The 12,079-nt window shown below is 37.5% G+C and overlaps 1 protein-coding gene and 1 long non-coding RNA gene across 2 annotated transcripts; both read left to right on the top strand.

Annotated features, from left to right (window-relative positions):
• Positions 1–3,499: 3,499 nt before the first annotated feature.
• On the top strand, positions 3,500–6,246 carry LOC121806299 (microtubule-associated protein RP/EB family member 1C-like). Its single transcript, XM_042206295.1, has 6 exons — positions 3,500–3,706; positions 3,780–3,935; positions 4,080–4,186; positions 5,202–5,448; positions 5,532–5,645; positions 5,730–6,246. The coding sequence occupies exons 1-6, from the start codon at positions 3,599–3,601 to the stop codon at positions 5,982–5,984; spliced, it is 987 nt and encodes a 328-aa protein (XP_042062229.1). The 5' UTR covers positions 3,500–3,598; the 3' UTR covers positions 5,985–6,246.
• A 2,177-nt stretch (positions 6,247–8,423) lies between these two features.
• On the top strand, positions 8,424–9,037 carry LOC121807692. Its single transcript, XR_006052017.1, has 2 exons — positions 8,424–8,532; positions 8,629–9,037. It is a non-coding gene; the product is annotated as an uncharacterized LOC121807692 (long non-coding RNA).
• Positions 9,038–12,079: the final 3,042 nt, after the last annotated feature.

Raw genomic sequence — 12,079 nt, 5'->3', positions numbered from 1 at the left:
CGGCAGACCCGGCCTTACACCGTTGCAAAAGTGCACGGCTGCACTCCGTCAGTTGGCCTACGGCACCACGGCGGACATGTTCGACGAGTACCTCCACGCCTGGGAGACAACAGACCGGGAGTGCCTGAAGAGATTTTGTAGGGGAGTAATGGAGGCCAACGGCGACACATATTTGCGCAGGCCGACTGCTGTTGATTGCCAGGACCTGATGAAGATGCACGAGACATCGCATGGTTTTCCTGGGATGCTAGGGAGCATCGACTGTATGCACTGGGAGTGGAAGAATTGTCCGACGGCGTGGAGAGGCCAATTCACTAGTGGATACAAGGGCAGCCACCAGACGATGATCCTCGAAGCCGTCGCTGACCATCGGCTCTGGATCTGGCATGCTTACTTCGGCGTAGCCTGGTCGAACAACGACATTAACGTCCTCAACTCATCCACCCTCTTCACCGAGCAATGCAATGGCAACGGCCCGGCCATCGAGTTCACTGCCAACAGGCACCAATACCACATGGGGTACTACTTGGCCGATGGCATATATCCACGGTGGCCTGTTTTTGTGAAGACGATCAGCTGCTCAATGGGTGAGAAGAGGGTTTTATTTGCGCAAAAGCAGGAGGCGGCGCGGAAAGATGTCGAGCGGGCATTTGGTGTGCTCCAAGCACGGTGGGCAATTGTGAAAGGGCTGGCTCGTCTCTGGTTCAAGGAAGTCATTGCCGATGTCATGTATGCGTGCATAATCATGCACAACATGATAGTCGAGCATGAAGGTGGGAGTATCACAGACTGGAACGATGATGAAGGTGCATCTAGCTCGTCCAGCACGGCGACCGAGCCCCCCGCTAGAGGATTACCGACTGGCTTCAATGAGGTTCTATCTAGACAGGCCTCAATGTGCAACCAACAAGACCATGCTCAACTCATGAACGACATGATTGAAGAAGTGTGGGCCCGTAACCGCCGTCGCTGAGTTTGCGTATTTTTTTAATTCGTATTGTAATGTATTAATTTTTATAAATGAAATGAAGTTTTTTCCCAATTTTTGTAGTTATTTAAATATTCAAATAAAAGGAAATGCATAGGGCGCGCCTTAGAGCATCTCCAGTGGGCGGATGTCCCACTCGGACATCCACTAGGACTTTCCAAAAACAACTCCTGCCACGTCACTAGGACTTCCCATCTCACTGCCACGTCACTAGGACATCCCCTTCACAATCCGCCCTTCCCATCGCCCTTCCCACTAGGACTTCCCGCAATAAAAAAAATAATAATTTCACAAATAAAGCAATTTACGTTTACGGAAATAAAATTTCAACACGAATACGAACGGGAAAAATTAACAACTTCATTAAAAAAACTTGTCACTAGACATTCTATCGCACCTTCCACAGCTACCTCCAATTCATTCTCGCTATCACTGTCACTAGACATTCTAGATATACTTGAAATTAGAGATGTAGAGAGAGAAACTTGTTAACACAAGTGGTGCGAATGAAATAAAATTCAACGAGCCGTATATATAGAGTTTTAAAAAAAATTTAAAAACCGGACGTCCGACCCACGCCACAATGGCGGACGTCCACCCGCCCGTCGCGCCGACGTCCGAGGACACCCGACGTCCTCACGGGACGTCCGTATCCGACCTTCCCCGCCATTGGAGATGCTCTTAGGGCGCCCCACTGCAGGTGGGAGGGTAGGAGGATAAAAATGATGACGTGGCGGTGCATAGGGCGCGCCTTAGGGCGCCCCATTGCTAAGGGCATGAATAACCTCGTTCCCATTTCCGGCCCCAAGTCCCCTCCACGTCATTATTCTCCTACAGTTGCGGCCCAGGCCCCAACTGCTCTAACCCTGCAGGCCGCAACCCGGGCCGCAACTAATAAATGACACTATTCACAACTCCAACTTATTTTTCTCGTAAAATAGAATACGTTGAGCAATTATAACACGAGAAATTTATTTTTAATACAAAAATAATAAATTATAAACTTAAAAATATACAAAAAATTAGAGTATTAAAAAAAATGCAAAAAAAAAATAAAAAAATTATTAGAATTCTGCAAAACACGTTGCCCCTCTCCATCTCCTTCTTCTTCCTCTTCCTTCCCCCTCTCCCCCTTCTTCTTCTTAAAAATGCAAAAAAAAAAATAAAAAAATTTAAAATTGATGAAAAAAACGTCGCCCCTCTCCATCTCCATCTTCTTCCTCTTCCTCTTCCTCCTTCTTCCCCCTCTCCCCCTTCTTCTTCTTCTTCTTAAAAATGCAAAAAAAAAAAAATTAAAATTGATGAACAGTAGCGGCCCGGCTCGTCGCCCTAGAAGCTCCAACGCGCGCCCAGGCCGGGCCACGGGACGGTCACCAGGCCGGGAACGCGGCCCCGGGACCGGCCTGGGCCGTGACGCCTCCTCCTCCAACTCGCAGGACGGGCCGGGACTCGCGATTTGCGACCCGGCTCGTCGCGTTATTCATGCTCTAATGGCCTTACACTTTTTTTCAGTGTATATTTATAATCTATATGATATTCAAGGTAACCCTCTATCAGAAACTTATCCTGTCTTTGCTCCATATAATTTAATTTTTTTTACTTTATTCGATCATCTACAACTATATATTAAAAATGCTTTTTAGTGTGAAAAACTTCTTCAATCATACATTAAATTTAAACTTATTTTTGGTGTTTTTTTATAGAACAATACTAAATATGATGTCATTACAAAAATTTTATGAGACAAACTCTAAAATGTTGTAAAATTTGAATTTAATGTAAACAGTTGGAGTAACACTACTTTTTGGTGTGACATGTACTCCATCTGTCCACCATCATGTGTCTCAGTTTGGTCTATGCTACCCTATTATATTACGCTATGTTAATCGTCCTACTTCCTTTTTATGCCTTTTGGTAGTACTCACATTCCATTAACTCATTTTTACTCACATTTTATTATAAAATTAATACTAATAGTTAAAATTAGTATCCACAATCAACTAACTTTTTTAACTCACTTTTTATTATATTTCCCAAAACCTGTGTTGATCAAAATGGATCAGATATTGGGATACGAGAGGGAGTACTTAAAAAATAGATTTGAATTTCCTATAAATAATCAAAGATGATATTATTTTTTCACTTATTTACTCTATTATTTTCCCTACTTTATTCTCCATTTAAATTCTGTTAAATTTAATACCCAAAGATATTATTATTTATTATAATAAAACTGGAGTGTATATAGTAATTTAATGGAAAGTGAAATTAACTTATTGAAAATGATATAAATGTGAATTTTAATTTTGTAACTAGCAAAACGATAAAATTAAATATTATATCGCCGACCATCATTGGTTTCAAATTCTCCTCTGAAAAACAAGCGTTATTCAATATTCCAATCTCCCTAAATGGGCCAATCGCGACAAAAGAGCCCAGCACATCACCACTGATGAATTTTTCAACTACAAAAATAAATTGTCCCGCTCACGCTTCATTTCAAAACAACATCACTCAACGGCTCTCTCTCTCTCTAAAAGTCTATACCAGAGCGTCTCTTCTTCCTCTCCGCACTAAATCAAATTTCCAAATACACTTTCAAGGCAGAAAATGGCAACCAATATCGGGATGATGGATTCAGCATACTTCGTCGGAAGATCGGAGATTCTCTCATGGATCAATTCCACTCTCCGTCTCAATCTCTCCAAAGTCGAAGAGGTACATATCCGATCCCACCGCCATTCCTAATTTCTACACCGTGCATCAATCAATTTTCTCTCTCTGTCTTCAGGCTTGCACCGGCGCCGTCCATTGCCAGCTGATGGATGCGGTTCATCCGGGGATGGTTCCGATGCACAAAGTCAATTTCGACGCCAAGAGTGAGTACGACTCCATCCAGAACTACAAGGTCCTGCAAGATGTTTTCAACAAACTTAAGATCACTAAGGTATCGATTCGTCCGATCTAGGTTTTGATCCAGGAAATTGAAGATTTAAGTAACAGTTTCTCTGTTTTATCCATCTAATTTGATTGTGTCCTTAGGTTTTACTTTTTTTGTGAATTCATTGCATTAAATTGGTATTGTTTGCAGCATATCGAGGTGAACAAATTGATCAAAGGGAGGCCTCTGGACAATTTGGAATTTATGCAATGGATGAAGCGATACTGTGATTGTGCTAATGGAGGACAGATGAATAGGTGAATTCTGCGCTCTAAACCTTTTTTCACCTTATCCTTTGTGCTTGTTGATGCTTGTTTGTTATTTGAGTTATGTATAATACTCCCTCCGTTTTTTAAAAATAGGGAGGTTTGAAACGGCACGAGTTTTAATGCACAATTTGGTAAAGTAAGAGAGAGAAAAAGAAAATTGGTAAAATAAGAGAGAGGAAGAGAAAAAAGTAATGGAATTAATGTTAGTGGATCATGAGGTCCACTTTAAGTTGTTAATTGTAGTGGTATAAGTAGTAAATAAATTGATGTATAGGGGAGTAAAGATTTTCTAAAATAGAAAGTTTGAAAGTTGCTAATTGTAGTGGTATAAGTGGATCATGGGGTCCACTTTAAGTTATTAATTGTAGTGGTATAAGTGGTAAATAAATTGACGTATAGGGATGTAAAGATTTTCTAAAATAGAAAGTTTGAACGTTGTTATTTTTAAAGAGCAGACTAAAATGGAAAGAGTTGCTGTTTTTAAAAAATGGATGGAGTATATCGATATAGTTTGATATGTGCATATGATCTAGATTCAAATTTGATGTGGCTAATCATTACTCAGATGAAATACTACTATAAATTTGGAATGAGTTTGTCTCTTATATACTGTATCTTCATGTGTTTGACAATGCGATATCAGGATGAAACTATTTAACTATGGAACAGTAGTCTTAGTCCTTGGTTTACTTATTTACACTTTTCTCTATGTACCTTATCAATTGTTGTGAGATTATTCTTGTTGCTAAACTTCTATGGAGTATTTAGCTACTGATTTAACAGAAGCTTTAAGAGCTATATGGAAAAGTTGTCTCGGCATTATGGGATTGTAGTACTTAATGGACACCCATGGAGCTTGAATTGCATTATTGTGTTGATGTGTTGATTAACCTGCTACACTTTTACTATAGTAGCTTGCTTTAAAAATACAAAATGTTGCCTTCACGCTTATAGATTAACCTGCTATTCTGATTATCTGATGCTTTTTATGAGTAATGTTTAGTTACAATCCCTTGGAAAGAAGAGAGGTATGCAAGGGTGGGAAAGAGCTGAGCAAGAAATCTGTAGCATCACAACCTTCAACCAAATGTTCAACCTCTGTACCCAAACAAGCCACTCATAATGGTAGAAGGAATGATGCTGCTGCTCATGCAAATGCAGCAAATCAATCCATTAAGGCAGTTAGACCTTCTCCAAGTGTTGGACAATCTGGCAGCTCCGAAGAAGAACGCACAATGTTCGAGCAACAGGTTACATATTATAATACCCCCTAATGAATAATCGGTAAAAGCTTATGAGCATTTGAAAGCTTATCTACTTTGTGTGAGTGCAGATTACAGAGCTGAAACTATCAATAGATAGAGTAGAGAAGGAGAGAGACTTCTACTTTGCCAAGCTGAGAGACATCGAGATCTTGTGCCAGACCCCTGACATTGAAAAACTACCTGTAGGCAGCACCCCATCAACGCAACTCTTGTTGTTGTCTTTATGAATGACTGAATGTTGATTGATTGTGATATATTCATGACAGGTGGTGGGAGCGATGAAAAGGATCTTGTACGCTGCAGAAGATGATGCATCGGTTGTTGCAGAAGCTCAAGCTATGTTATCAGAGCAGCAGCAGGAAGTGGAGGAGGAGGGGAAGCAGAAGAGTGATTCTCAGAAGAGGAAAAGCATTATCAATGTTGATGTCGAAGCTGCTGCTAGCAACACGTTGTCTCCGAGGCAACGGTTGTCGGAAGTGTCTGATGTCCACTGCAGTGGATCTCCTCTGGTTACATACTGATCATCTATTATATTACTATGATAATGCATCTACTATAATATTGTCGGTTCAATAGATTATTGGCCAGCAGCAAACCTTGTTGTTTGTTAGATCAATATAACTGAAAAATACCATGTTTTAGATATTTTGTTCTTATTTTGGCAGCCTGCTGTATAATTCATGTGTGCTACTTTACTTGTGTTCTGCAAATAAGAGGGAGTCATGTTATTCATGGTCGACTTTTTTTATTAAATAAAAGGCTCAAACCACCAACATCGATGAGCAAAAAATTCAGTCCAACAAAAAAACAGACAACAAAAACACCAAACAAGATCAAGCACCAAGCCAAAAAACAAAGAAACAAAAGAAACGACCACCAAAACCCTGACCAACCAAAACCCTGACCAACACACCTCCCCCAAACAAAGAAAGCAATAAAGAGGCAAAAGCAAAACCATTGCCAAAAGCCTAGAACTGTCCCAACCGTAAGCAAAAAGAGGCGAGAAGAAGTTCACCTTTGTAACATTTGGCAAGTGGTATTGATTCTTTGATAACTTCCAGACCATCTTCTAGCTTTGACTAGCTCGTCACACATTTCTCCCGGTAGGAAAGGAAAGTTCGGGCACCACCCTTTAATCCATGAGCCGAGTCTCCACAAAATGAGTCTTTTTTCAACATCCCAATTTGGTTCAAAGTTTTGAAAAACCACTTTGTTTATAATCCACCATATGGACCACGAAATCACATAGAAAAGGGGATGTCCACATCTTCTTATCAAACATGTAGAAAGGTGCATCCATCCAAGTGAGAAAGCACAAGATCGGGTCTTCGGGCAAGCTGAATCCATTGGTTACAGCAAAAATTCCACAGGCTGCTAGAGTACTCACACCCAAACATGATGTGATTGATAGTCTCTCGTTCCTCCTTGAACAAAACACACAGATCATCTGCAACTCCGGGAACTCCGAATCTGAAAAGTCCGTCCCTGGTGTTGAGTTTTCCTTGAAGGACAAACCAAACCAAAAGTTGGGCACGAGGTGAGGCAACCTTATTCCATGCTAGTCTTTCAATGCGAGATTGGCTATCATCCACTCCCATGAAGTGATTAACCTGCGCAAGAAAACCAGAAACAGAGAAAGCATTTGAAGTATCAAAAGTCCAAACTCTCTAAAGACTCTCCAACAATTCCTTCTCCCAAACAAAATGATTTCTTCTCCAAGTAAACTTCCAACTCCATCTACCACCATCCCATGAACCCAATAAAGTCACTCTGTTGTGTAGAAATCATGAATAATCTTGGGAAAGCGTTCTTGAGGTTATCATCTCCAGTCCACTTATCAAGCCCGAATCTAATATTTGATCCATCATTCTGATCTCCTTTTCGACAACTTCTTGCACTTTGTCATCAAAGCGAAACACTAGAGCATTTTTCTGTAATTCTCCAAAACATTTTTATCAGCCGGGGTGAAGATAATCATGTCATCTGCAAACTGAAGATGTGTGATTGGGACCTCATCATTTCCAATCTTAATTCCTTTCAGAATTCCCAAATCTACTCCTTAGTTGACTGAAGATTTCTGCCACCAAGAGAAAAAGGAAAGGTGAGAGAGGATCCCTTTGCCTGAGTCCCCTCTGAAGCTGAAAAGATGATGTTGGTGATCCATTGATAAGAATTGACATGGAGGCCGTGCTCACACACTCCATAATCCCACTCGTCTCCAAATCCAATTTCATGGTCGACTTCATTCTGTGTCTCAGTTTTGAATATTATTTGGGCCTTCTCTTGGTTCTTAGCGGTAGTAGAGTAGTTACTTGACGGCCCAATAATTATATTGGCGTTTCTAGTCCACAGCAAAATAACATTGTGGTATTGCTATAGATAGTTGCATAAAATATTCTAATCATACCAACGTTCGTATTGGGTCTTCGTTTCGTATTGCAAAATTTATTGCCCTACTGTTGCATCCGCGGACAATAGCTCGCCCGATGTATCCTCATTAGAGAGAAAAAAAATTCCAAAATATTTTTGTGGGACGTAGTGAGTAGTTAAAACTATAAGGCGGGTTACAGGGCGCCCCACTACTGATGGATGAAGCGAAGGATAAAATGCTGATGTGGCGGAGTATAGCGCTATAGGGCACCTCATTGTGGATGCTCTAAGATACAATTCAAGTTTACACGATATGATATCGATCCGAACTTTATGACGATTTCAATCTAAAAAATGCACTAAAATTGTTAGTTCTAAGTTTTTATGACCAAGTCCCAAGTCCCATACAAAAAAGTAGGGTTCCACTTATTAAAACAAGTTGGTATAGCATAATCCTTTTTTGTCTTTATTTATGTATTTCTAAGAATGCTGACTGAATGAGTGTTGAGGAATGTATGTTGGACAAGCATTTTCCCGATAAAATCGGAAGCATTTTCCATAGCCACTTCTTTATCAAAAACATCGGAAACAAATTCTCCAAAAAAAAAATAAAAAACGAAACCATATTAATTTCCTATAAAGAATCTCCAAATTATCAAACAACCAGCAAACACAAACATGAATGCATCAACAAACAAGGTAGTATGTTTTTCTTTTCTATTTCTTGACCTCATTGTTAATTGAAAAATGATATGCTATTTGGGATTTTTAATTTCTCATAAAATTGAATTTTAGGAATCTGGGGATGGTAGTGGTGGACAGAGGCAAATGAAAAAGGTAGAGACAGTTGATATTTGTGAATCAGCAGGGCAAAGGCAAGAGCCGGTCAGGCGCGTGCAGGTCGTGCACGAGGTGCATCCCCAACCGGCCCAAGCCTCAAAGACAAGCGGCGGCATTTTGTCAAATGCTGCCGCCTCTGTCGCTTCTACTCTCGAGTCGGCCAAGGATACTCTCAAGAGAAAATAGATCAAATTTGTGAATTTATTATGTTTCATCATTCATGATAGTACATCATTTTTCATTGCAGATGACAATGATTTTGTAAGGCAACATTATGTATAGTATTTGTTCATGTGAAAATTGAAAATTGGGTGAAATAGGAAGAGTTAATAGTACCCATGATTGAGGTAGTGTTGTCACAATTTACATAGCTTTATGTTTTGTGAAGCAGAAGCCTACCCTCAATGCTAACTCATTTACTACATGATATTCTCTCATTACCATCTTTATCTGTAAAAGTAAATGCTAAATTTATGTTATGACAGAGCTGTTCATCTCAGTTGTTATACCATTTATGGCTACTGATTAATTTTTAGCACCGATTTCAGTTTTTTTTCATATGCTATATACCTACCATACCATGCCACACTTTCTTGAATTTTCTGTAAAATCAGAATTTTCATGAATTTCTGACCAAATCAGAGCAATATATTTTTCTAGATTATGGCAGTTTTCGGTTTTTTATTTGTATCCACTTTAGACTACTGTAAGCAAAAAATAACACAAATTAATATTGGTAATTAAAGAGTGGTAATTTATGTTTTGGTTCAAACAACCTCCCATCGGAGAATTTAAAAAATAATCTCTTTGTCCATGAAAGTTTGTCACAAAGTTTTTCTGCATTCATTTTGTAAAAATAATTAATAAATAGTCAAGTGGAGGGAGAGTAAAGTAAGAGAGAGAATAATATAAAGAAAAGTCTTAACTAAATTATCATTTCTCTTACTTTACACTCTCTCCACTCTAACTATTTACTATTGTTTTTACAAAACGAGTTCAGAAAAGAAGTGTGACAAACTTTAAGAGACGGATGGAGTATGTAAATAGCAGTAGTACTAATTTTTCCAAAACGAGTGCTCAAAATGAAACGCCTCTACTACAGAGAGACGGAGGGAGTACTATATAAGTGCAATACCTAACCGAGGTCTTTTGGAAAGTGTCCCAAAAATAAAACTGTAAGTGTTTAACTCAAAACTAATACTCCCTTCGTTTTCTAAAAATAGTTGGCAACGACCCAGGTTTATCGCAAAATTGTTAAAGTAAAAGAGAAGAAGAGAAAAAATGGGTAAACTAAGAGAGATTAAGATAAAAAGTAGTGGAATTAGTGTTAGTAGATTGTGGGATCCATTTCCTGAAAGGAAGAGTTTCTATTTTTAAGAAAATGACTAAAAAGAAAAGAATTTATATTTTTAAAAACAGAGGAAATAGTATCATACTATTATATTAATATGGAGTTCAATTGTGCACCAATTAATCCTCACAATTTTCAAGGGTTTAATTTAATTAAGAATGACCCATCATTTGAGTGTGTACGAGAATACAATTATTAATCTCCAAATGTGCTGTGAATCATTGGATTAGTTAGAGTTAGGTGTGTGAATAATTGAGAGCAGATCATACAAAAGGGTAACATAAATACTCAGGGACGGAACTAGAAATCTATGTAAGCCGGTGCTAAAATTCTAAAAAGTAATACTCCATATATATATTACAAAAATTATACTGTAATTCACAAATCTAACATTTCCTACTTATTTTACATATTTTATAGAATGATAAATATATGAATATAGTACTAATAAATTTCAAATCAAATATTAGTAGTTTATTTTTATTTGGGATACTAATCATTTAAGTTATAAAGTTTTAGCTAAATAGTTTCATAACATTTTAAACCAAAATACTAAAGCACAAAATTTTAAGTTTCTAAATTTTCTTATCAGTATATAAATATTGTCTTATAAAAATATTGTTCCATTAAAATACAAAAAAATAGTAATAAAAGAAACGCATAATTTTGAATATCACCAAAAACGAAGTATGTTATACATGAATGAAATAACTTTAAAAAAATAAAAAAAAATTATAATTAAATATATTAATTTCAAACTTATAAAACCGACTAAAATTAAATTCAATTCAATTATTACTTTTCAAGAGAAATAAAAAAAATACATCAATTTAAAATAAGTTATTAAAATAGTAGTAAGTACTATTTTAAATACAGATTCAGCGATAAACCTTAAATACAAATTATTAGTACACAATATTCTTTTACAAATAAATGATCATAGTATATCGAGAAAATGAAAAGATATTGACACAATATTTAAATGATTATTTTTCCAAATCCAATATTTATATCTATGTACATAAAAAGGATAAAAAATGAAGAAGGGGTCCCACATTTGCCAACAGTAAAGTTATACCCTTTTCTTTTACTCTCTCTCATCCCCCTCATTCTCTTCCACACTCTCAGTAAAAAAAATGAAAACACGAATTCTCCACGCAACAGGTAAGTGGCGGCCATGGTGGATATTGGTCCGGCACCAGCCAAGCCCACGCTGGAGCTGCGGCTTGGCCTGTGCTAGGTCCATCCCTGTTAATACTGCAGCTCTCAGTTGATGAATGTAACTGTGAAAAATGTATCAACAACCGTATAAATATTTCAATTATTGACATGATTTGAGCAAAACCAGCTGTCCAATTTTGACAACATGTTTTATTGAATCCAATGATACTAAATGGGAAAGCCAGAAAATGAATTATCTGGGGTCAGAAATTCATAAATTAGTATCATAACTGCGTTTATTACAAAGGAAGCCTCTGAGGTAGTAGTCCTTATTGTCATCAACCAAATCAAGTAGTATCAGCCATTCATCAAGCAGGGGGGTTGTTGGATTTTGGCCCATTCTTAAATTTCTTTAAATTCAATCTTTGACTCTATTGTACATATTAATGGAACGAAACGAGGGAGAAATGAAATGGAATGAAATGAAAATAGTAAGTCTATTAGGATTCGGTATAGGACAGAAAACATGGGTCTAAAATATCGGATCAAGGCATCTAGGTGAATTGAATCTATGGTGTTTAATCTTTCATCGTATAATGAAACGGAATAATATTGGAATGGAATAAAGTAAGACTGAAATGACAAATCATAATAAGCCAATTAGGATTCAGTATAAGTCAGAAAACATGGACCTAAAATATCAGATCAATGCGTCTAGGCGAATTAAAGCTATAGCTTTCAATCTATTTAGGCTCCACACTTAAAAAGGATAACGGAATTATTGAAATGATGTATTTATCATGAGTAGGAAATCATAAATTACATATGAGATAGAATTATACTTTAAGGTGGTATTCGATTTCCTAGATAAAATAGTACTAAGATACAATCTAT

This window comes from Salvia splendens, chromosome 6 (assembly GCF_004379255.2).
Source record: "Salvia splendens isolate huo1 chromosome 6, SspV2, whole genome shotgun sequence".
Classification (NCBI taxonomy): Eukaryota; Viridiplantae; Streptophyta; class Magnoliopsida; order Lamiales; family Lamiaceae; genus Salvia; species Salvia splendens.
The sequence above is the reverse complement of the archived record's forward strand: the minus strand, read 5'-3'. Positions and strand labels throughout refer to the sequence as shown.

Bases quoted from the DNA above. Each gene is read 5' to 3' on its own strand.
- LOC121806299 (XM_042206295.1), top strand. From the start codon at position 3,599: ATGGCAACCAATATCGGGATGATGGATTCAGCATACTTCGTCGGAAGA. The intron at 3,707-3,779 runs GTACATATCCGA...CTCTGTCTTCAG, and splicing joins ATCTCTCCAAAGTCGAAGAG to GCTTGCACCGGCGCCGTCCA. The intron at 5,449-5,531 runs GTTACATATTAT...GTGTGAGTGCAG, and splicing joins GCACAATGTTCGAGCAACAG to ATTACAGAGCTGAAACTATC.